This window comes from Thermothelomyces thermophilus, chromosome 1 (assembly GCF_000226095.1).
Source record: "Thermothelomyces thermophilus ATCC 42464 chromosome 1, complete sequence".
Lineage (NCBI taxonomy): Eukaryota > Fungi > Ascomycota > Sordariomycetes > Sordariales > Chaetomiaceae > Thermothelomyces > Thermothelomyces thermophilus.
In genome coordinates, this window is record NC_016472.1 from 8,854,339 (window position 1) to 8,863,183 (window position 8,845).

Sequence of the window (8,845 nt, forward strand, 5' to 3'; positions counted from 1 at the left end):
CGAACAAACCCTGGACCAAGACATCAATGGATATCCGTACAGAAAGTGTGGAGCCCCCCCTTTCCCTCTCGCCTCCCCACGACGCCTGTCCTGTTCCCACCGCTCCCAGGAGAGGACGAGCAGGGGAGGACAAGACCGAGTCATCTCAGACTCTCTCACCCAACCGTTGTAACATTCATCCGCCGCCGCCGCCGCTCCCTCCACCAAAGAAGAAGCCATCAAACAGGTCCACCTGCTGCCCGTCGGTAAAATCGTGATGCAGCCCTTCCCAGCCCAGCCCGAAGCCGAGGTCCATCTGTGTATCAGCCAGCCCGCTGAGATCCACGCCGTCCAAGCTGCAGCTGCCTGCGGAACTGGCGTTGTTGTTGTTGTTGTCGTTGTTGTTGGCGTTGGTGGCGGGAGGGCTGAGGGTCTGTAGGTAGTCGCCCATACTTCGCAGTTCGTTCAGAGACACTGCTCTGGGGCTAATCTGCTGCTGCTGCTGTTGTTGTTGTTGCTGTTGACGTAGCGTCTGTTGTTGTGGGGACAAAAATCCGCCAGCTGACGCCTGGCCTTGTGCACCTACTATCTCGGCCAGCGGCGAGCTGAGCTGTGGCAGCGATGGAGGGGAAGGACGGCCTTGCTGTTGTTGCAGTGCTGAAGGGGATGGCGTCATCCGTTGGTCGATTGTGGATGCTGCTTCCGGAGGTGGCGGGATCGAGAGGTTGCGCATCTGGGAGAGGCTGTCAGGTTCGGGCTTGATGGTGGTCGTGCCGCCGGGGACGCGGTACTGCGCGCCTTTCTGAAAAGCAGATATCACGGAGGGATAATGATTGGAAAATGTGTCCGACGTGACGGTCGCTGGTTGGTCTAAAGGGCGCGTGTGCTGGTAGTGTTGCTCCTGGGACCTGCTTAATACGGAGCCGGGGGCGCTTCCTGTGCCCCAGCCGGCACGGCTGCGGCTAAAGTCGCTCCCCGAACCGTAAGCTACACTGGCATGGCTCGGCTGGTAATGTTGGCCAAAGCCGCCGGAGGCGTTGACCATCTTCAAGGTGGCCTTGACCGTACGTTCAAACGCGTCGCGGCACGCCTCGGCGGGCGGACATTTATCAATAAAGTCCGTAAAGACGGAGGTTGCGGCGAGGACGGTGAAATCCACCTCATCCATGGTCTAGAATACGGGATTAGCAACAGGCCCCCCCTTGACACGGCCACAGCGCGGGGGTGCACTTACGAGTCGGCTCCTGACGATTGGAGAGTGCCAGATCGCGTACAGGTAGGATATGCCCGCCACGAAGAGGTGGTGGGTCGTCAGGTACGTGTGGTTCACCAGGCCCACCAGATGCAGCTGGCGATACAGCCGCAGGATCTTCTGTCCGGCCTCGGCGACCTTGAGATACACCCGGTCCTCGTCTTCGCGGAGCTCCGCATTGTAGACAGCGGGACTATTCACCTCCTTTGTTGTGTCATACTCGCCCTCAAACACCGCGGGCACGCTCAGGCTCTGCCTGTACAGCATGATGATGGCCTGCCAGTAGTTGAGATTTAGAAAGTCAGTCGCGAAGGCCACTCCCGTCTCTTCCTTGGTTGGCGCCGAGTTCTTCCATTCCCAGAGCCTCCTGTCGATGTCGATTCGCCACGACCGGAACGAGTCGAATCTGGACAGAAACGGCGAGGGCAGGTCCGTATGCATGTAAGGATTATGGTGGTCGCGCCCGCCGGCCCAGGCATTCCGAGCCTGCCGATACTGCAGGACCTGCAGGATCTCGGATTGCAGCAGCCTGAGCCGGAAGTAGTGATGGGCGACGAGCTTGTAGCTTGGCAGCCGCTGGTCCGGCGGGGGCTGGATGATGCCGGCCGGCGTGATGAACCGGTCATCCAGCAGGGACGGGAACTCGGTCGTGATGACCAGGTCGGAGATTCCGAAGGGCCGGCCCACGCAGAGACTGACCAGGCGGTCGAGCGAGTAGGTACACCACCACAGCCGTCGTCGCAAATCGCGCACGTACTCCCGCCTGCCCCTCTCTCTCGCCATTGCCTCGTTCTGCTCGGCCGCGGGGGCTCCCAGCCCGGCCTCAAGGTCCTTGCTGTCCTCGTAGTGCAACCCCAGGTCGATCGCCAGCCTGACGGCCACGCCAATGATGTACCACAGCCCGGGCGGGACGGGCCTCAGCAGCGCAAAGTTAGCCAGGAGCAGCACCACCTGCAAGTCTTCCAGGCCGCCGCTGCTCCCAAGACAGGCCTCGAGGTGCACAATGGCGCTGGCGTGGTACTCCTCCGGCTGGCACTGCCTTGATCCGGGCGGGGAATCATCCGATTCGGCTTGCGGAAGCTCACCCTTGGAATCGCCCACGATGATGCCGGCGCCTATGGCAAACACCATGTTCAACATGTAGAGCTCCCGGGGGCCCCGCCCCCCCGCCTCGTCGGCATACGCCCGCTCGAACATGTCCATGAACTCGCCCCTATGAAGGACCGGGATCTGCGGGTTTGCGTGCTCAAAATACAGGCTGACCAACCGCAACCCGAGTTCCTTGTCGGGGAAAGTTGCCGGGTGAATGGTCGGCTTGGTATGCAAGCCAAAGAAGGAATCGCGCATTGACGTGCCGGGGCGGGGACCGCCGCTGTCGCCGCCACTTGGAGCAGGTCTGTATGGCCGCACGCCACCCTTTTCTGAATTTGACTTTTGGTCCGAGACGGACGATTGCACTGCGGCGAACACGACGCGCGCAAAGGATATGCCGGACGTCGAGCCCAGGTAGCGGTTGTCGACGCCCCCGGGACCAGTACCGGCGCCACCGTCAGACGAGCCGGGCTTGGAAGCAAACCGCTGCAGCTTGGTGTGACTGCCGTTGCTGCCGTTGTTGCTGTCGCCAGTCATCTGCCCCCTGCCGCCGCCGTTGGCGGCATCGGTTCCGTCAAAGTAACTAGACTGGCCAGCCTCGGCGGGCGACTGGGCGCTGGCCGATGTGTTCCCTCCCTTGGAGCAGTAGTCGAGATCCTGCGCCGGAGGAAAAGCAATACCATTAGCGGACAGCAGCCCCTCGAGCTGCTCGACCCGCTTTTCCAGGTAGAAGATGTAGCTCCGGGGGATTTCCCTCTTGGTGATTGGGTCGTACCCGACACAAGCGACACCGGCCTTTTCACAACTAGCGCAGCTCGGGAGCTTCTGATCGCAGCGGTTCTTGCGCAGCCGGCAGCGATTGCACGCGCTTACGTTGCGGAAGCTGCTGCTTTGCCCGGTCTTGGCCCCGGCTCCAGCTGCCGCAGCAGCGGCAGCACCAGAAGCAGCACCATCACCGCTGCCACCTCCGCCGTGGCTAGACAGACTGTCTTGGTGTTGTTGTTGTTGTTGGTGGTGGTGTGGGTGGTGATGGAAGATGTGGTCACCCGCCGGGGAGGTGCCACCATCGCCCAGGTCGCCGTCGCCGCCATTGCCCGAGAGCAGAGATGCCGGGGAGTCTTTCTCGGGGGATGATTGGCGGGGGCGCTTGGAGGGCTGGAGGTCCGGGGACCGAGGTTCGCGAGATTCGGGTGCCGGCATGGTCTCCCTGCAGCGCTTCTGAGACATGTAGCATCGACGTGCTGCCCGATGCGAGTTGAGGCTTACCGAACCCCACCAGCCGTCCCAGGGAGCAGGTCCGGGTCGCAGGGGCAAGCAGCGAGCGGCGCGGGGCACACCGACGCGCCGTCAGAGAGGGGATTGGCCTCCTCGCGTCGCCTCGCCTATGTACTAGCCCGTCTCCGCACCGGGAGTGCTCCCGAGTGTCGGGGGACTCGAGATTGTTCGTGCTTAGTCCAACTTGGCGTTTTTGTGTTGCAGAGAGATTCTAATCGACATGTGTGCGGGCGCGGTGCGTCGGTCCCATGGCTCGAGGGGCAGGTCGTTTCGAGCTGCCTGCCGATTGCAGCGATGTTTGTGCACTGTCTTCTCCGTGACACGTTTGTGCGCGCGCCTGCGTCTCCCTCTGCGTCTGCCTCTGCGTCTGCGTATGCGTCTAGGTATGCGTCTGCGTATGCGATATACGATATGCGATATGCGATATGCGATATGCGTATGCGTGTGCGTGCGAGCGTGCGAGCGGTCAGTGTCTCTGTTTCGGCTGCCTTGCGAGGCGTCGTTGAGCAACCAAGAGCCCAAGCCAGGCGCTCACATGTGACAATGGGTTGAGCGACGTCGAGCCGATGCGGCCGGTGTCTCGGAGCCGTGCATCGCTTTTTGGGGATGGAGCGGCGGAGTGGGTTAGTAAACCAAGGTCGCCGAGGAGTTTAGTTGCGGAGCCTTTTGTGTGTGGTGTGTGGTCCATCCACTGCAACTCGGTAACAATCAGGAAACTACTGGTTGCAGCCCCCAATCGGCACCCCACGCCAATTCACGCAGAAGGAACGACGCCACTGTCGGGCTGCCGTATGTAGTTACATACACATGCCCGATAAGCACACAGATAAGGCAGCTTGCGACTGCCCGGGTTCGACAACGGCGAGGGCCCCGGGCAGGTGCATGTAGCGGTAGTACTCCGGAGAGATACCACAATCATCGAATGCAGCTACCAGATTTTACCTGATGTCTTGTAACGTTCAAGAGAGAAATGAGATTGGCGATGCATGTATTGAGTGTACTACACGCGTAAGTTAGGTTATCGGTTGTAAGGTGCTTTTAAACATGAGATTACCTTCCTGCCTGACATGTATACGTACTCGAGATAAGGGACCTTATCAACGATAAGTTACCTGCAACCACCAGGAACTTCCTTACTGCGTACCTAGACATTCATTTTCCACTGTGGAACCTACGAATCTCTCTCAGCTACAACAAATATATGTATACAGATTACTGTATTCAAGGCACAACAAACCTTACCAACCTTACCTATTTGCGCTAATCAGTGAAGTACGTCCATTTACCGCGTAAACACATCGAATAACGAAGCCACTTGCCATTTTGCAACGGTTTAGGCGACAGATCGCACGATCACAGCATGCAGAGAGCGGCTGCAGATGTACTTTGGCCTGTTGAGCCTCCATTCCGTCAAGAATACGGACGCGACACGGTCTCTCTTCCACAGCCCCGAAGCGGCCTGCTGATCGATTGCCAAAAACGGTGAATACAGCTGAAACCCCTTAATCCGGAGGTAACTAGTTATTCGTGACACCCATATGCCAAGCCATAAAGTACGCCTATGAGACACTCCCTTGACCGTTTGCCTTGAAGCAGGGTGAGGTGGAAAAAAAAAAGGACAATGTAGGTGCATGTAGTGTAAGTGTGATAGCGGGGAAGGGTATATCGTAATGTAGTTAGGAGAGACCCGAAAATGACCCAAGAAAAAGCCACACCTACAAGCAATCACAAGACCCCATCCGCTGCCGCTTCACCGACCTGCGGGGACCCCGCCGCCTGTGTCAACGCCGGTAAACAAACGAATATGTGATGGCCGATGACGTTCCTGATGCGATCCGAGCCAATTGTCCTCCGTCCAAATCTCAAAAAAAAAAAAAAAAAAAAAAAAAAAAAAACCCAGGTCGAGGGTCAATCGCGGCCCGACTACGAAGTCCTTGAGACAAAGAAAAAAAGCATTACTGTCCCCATCGACCGTATCGCCAAGGAGAAAAGCGGAAGAAGAAAAAAAATGTCGTGTAGCACTGCGTGCATCTCCTGAGAACCCGCTCGGCGGAGCAACGCCGGTCTATCCCAATAAAAATCATGACCCTGAACAAAATAGCCGTTCGTAATATCTTCCTGATGCGAAATACCGTTGGCGAAACCACCCATCTAGACTCGGACGGCGCGGAATGCCCTACACCGAGGGCACCTGTCCATGCCGGCGGTTCTTCGGGTGGAAAGAAAAAAGGAAAGCGGAAAAAAAAGAAGAGGGAACAAGAAAAAGAGAACGAGAGGGGGCTCGTAAAACAAGAGAGGAACATTCGCGCAGGGAATGCCTCACTCCCGCTCCGCTTGTCTGTTGTTCGTCCTTGCGGCGCCATCCCAGGTACCGCGGGATTCCGGGGCTGCTTCGATGTCGTCCTTCTCGTCCATCCGCCCTCGAGGTTCCGTGATCTTCAGGCCGACGAAAGCACCGCCAATGGTGACCAGGCCGGTCACCCACCAAGCCAGCCCCGAGTACCCGCTCTCCCACCCTATCGTGTACAGCAGGCCCGAGATGATGGGTCCGAGGGCGCGGCAAAGGCTGGCCGTCGAGGCGGCCGCTCCGTTGATCGTGCCGAGCGTCAGCGTGGTCGGCGCCGAATTCGTGATGAGGATGGCGTTGCTCGGGTAGGCCAAGGTCGAGAAGGTGCACTTCCAGATGACGATCATGTAGATACTGGCCATCCGGATGCTGTGGGGAAGAAGCACAATGTAAGGAGTGAAGAAGTACAGGAGCGGGTACAGGATGGACATCAGCCTGAATAGTCGGAGCGGGCCCAGCTTTTTGGTGATCAAGGGGAAGAGAAAATGCGTAGACGCCATCGAGTAGATGCCTTGAACCGAGAGAATGAAGCCGATCGTCTGAGTGTCCAAGCCGAATCCATCAACGAACTTGAAGGGCAGGGTGATCGGCATCTTATGGTCAGGGGGGTTCGTGCTGAGGAAGACTGGAAGCAACGAATCGAACACCATGGTATGGCTTGCGTGTGTCAGCCAACTCTGGGATGTTGCTCCAACAAAATGATCATCCCCCCAGGGTGAACTTACAATGCGAGGATACCATACGAAGCGATGATGGTAACCACCGGCTTCGTGAAGATCCGTGCTGCGGGCTTGCTTTCTTGCTGAGACAGCTGGCTGCTAGTGCGTGCGTCCTGTTGTACGAGACCAGAGGGACCGGATACCGATGACGGGCCTGCCAAGTCCTCGCTGGTGAGATATCCGGGCAAGGATTCCTCTGCGTCAAACAGCAGAGGTTGCTCCTCCTCGGAACCCTTGGCTGGCGAGCGTCCCTTGTCCCTGGCGCCCCAACTCGGCAGCAAGGAGAGCAGGTAGTTTCCCAGCTCCACGCCGCGATCGCGACGCTTCTTCTTCTCCGCGTGAGTCTCTTCCAAGAAGAGCAGGCCGATAATGACCCCCAGAGACACACAGGTAGCGCTGAAAAGGTTCGGTAGTAGGTACGGAAAGCGATCCCAGATGCTTCCTGGCGCGAACACTGACGGTAGGCTCTCGACTGGTTTTGCGAGTGCACCTCCAATCATGGGGCCCACAATCGACCTGGCCATGTCGTTAGCCCTCTTCCTCACGGGTCGTCGTGGGTGTAGGTGCTGAGCGGCCGACTTACCCCACACACCAGACCAAGGGCATGACCGCGTACGCCCGGGCTAGCAAACCAATGTCAGTTCCTCGTCTGTCCGGCATCCTCCTCGTGTGGTCATGTCTTTTTTTTTTGGGGGGGGGGGGGGTGAAGGGGAGGGGAGGGGGTAACCCACGTTGGTGCTCCTTGACCGTGACCAGTTCACCAACGGTCGTCTGCAACACTCCGATATTCCTTGTGCTGTCAGCCCGAAAGCCTTCGGGGACCCTAAGGATCCTGCTGTTACGCTTACCCGTTCAAGAACCCTCCTAGTGCGCGGGCAAACAGGGCGACGGGGAGGCTTGGTGCGAAGCCAAAGATGAGCACGCTCAGGCCCGTTCCGGCCATCCCCATCAGGAGCACGGGTTTCCTGCCGACCTTGTCGCTAAGTCTTCCCCAGAAGACGCTCGTTGAGAATTCGGCAAAGGTGAACGCCGAAGTCACCATGCCGGCATAGAATGAAATTTGGCTTTCGTCTTCCGTCAGGCGGAAGTCTTTGACCATGTGGTAGATGTAGGGGAAGATGGACATGAACGCAATGGGTTCGCATATCCGGCAAAGAGCTATATCCCCGGTTAGAACCTACGAGCAAAACCGCCGAGTGGTTGTCGAGCTTACCGAGAATGAGCAACTGCCTCCCGGGATACGGGGGAAGCTCGGTAGCCGCCATGGCACGATTCCTTCGCGTTCTCATTGTTGTGATGTCGACTTCGATCCGAACCTCGGGCACTCTAGTTGTAACAATTGGCTCAAGGTATGACTGCTCACGTCGAGGGCAAGTCCGTGTGCACCCGCAAGTCGGGGGGAAGCAAGACCAGAAGGAGGGGGGGGGGGTCTAAACAAATAAGAATTCGACGATGGTTGCGTCCCGTTTAGGAAACCGGCCACCACTTACTGTGTGATGGTATTCTTAGCTGATGGATTGTTGTCTCGGTGATAGAAAAGCAAGCCCAAATGTAAGAGCGCTCAAACCCAAGGAAAAAAGATATTTGGCCCGAGAGGAGATCAAAGAGCCGGGAGTGGATGTAAGTATATAATTCCATAAGGAAAAAAAGGGGACTCTCCGCGATCCACCGCAGACCAGCTCGCATGAGACGGATCCCATGGGAGCTCGTCAAGGGTGTGCGGCGAGAGCTGAGAGCAGAGGTCACCGGATCATCCATCTGACAGTGTGGGGACCCTTGCGTGGGCGGAAAACCAGGAATGAAATTATCTGGAAGGAAACAATGAAACAGCGGTGACAAGCACCCGCTCTCTGGCTTCCGGGGAAGAGAGAGACGATCCTGGGGGCAGCGCTACTCCGCAGGAGGGTAAGCTCAGGTAGGACATACCAAAAGGTACGAGGTGAGCGTAACGGATAGCGTCAAGCTGCCAACCTGATCCCTGGTCCATGGCAGGGGGGGTTCAGGACTTGGCGTCCTCCGGTGGGCATGGCTGAACACCCCCCCGTTTGTCCCCATGTCGTTACCACGCATGCTTTGCACCTTGCAGGGATGTGCCGACGGGCCCATGGGCTCGTCACCGTTTCGCTGGGACGCGGGATCCCTTGATGACGGAAGTCCCTCCACCGCGCAGCATTGCACGCC

General features: G+C 58.0%; 2 protein-coding genes across 2 annotated transcripts; both read right to left on the bottom strand.

Moving 5' to 3' along the window:
• Positions 1-175: 175 nt before the first annotated feature.
• MYCTH_73877 (uncharacterized protein) lies at positions 176-3,523 on the bottom strand (the record flags this gene model as incomplete). Its single annotated transcript, XM_003660474.1, has 4 exons — positions 176-335; positions 453-1,150; positions 1,214-3,286; positions 3,374-3,523. 4 exons carry the CDS (start codon positions 3,521-3,523, stop codon positions 176-178), a joined length of 3,081 nt encoding a protein of 1,026 aa, XP_003660522.1.
• A 2,310-nt stretch (positions 3,524-5,833) lies between these two features.
• MYCTH_2298940 (uncharacterized protein) lies at positions 5,834-7,359 on the bottom strand. The gene is made up of 3 exons (XM_003660475.1): positions 7,248-7,359; positions 6,671-7,180; positions 5,834-6,602 (listed from the first exon to the last, which is right to left on the bottom strand). Exons 1-3 carry the CDS (start codon positions 7,268-7,270, stop codon positions 5,918-5,920), a joined length of 1,218 nt encoding a protein of 405 aa, XP_003660523.1. The 5' UTR covers positions 7,271-7,359; the 3' UTR covers positions 5,834-5,917.
• Positions 7,360-8,845: the final 1,486 nt, after the last annotated feature.

Excerpts from the sequence above, each read along its gene's own strand:
- MYCTH_2298940 (XM_003660475.1), bottom strand. The coding sequence starts at position 7,270 with ATGCCCTTGGTCTGGTGTGTGGG. Across the intron at positions 7,181-7,247 it reads CCCTTGGTCTGGTGTGTGGG|GTCGATTGTGGGCCCCATGA; the intron begins GTAAGTCGGCCG and ends CGACATGGCCAG. Across the intron at positions 6,603-6,670 it reads TCGTATGGTATCCTCGCATT|CCATACCATGGTGTTCGATT; the intron begins GTAAGTTCACCC and ends GACACACGCAAG.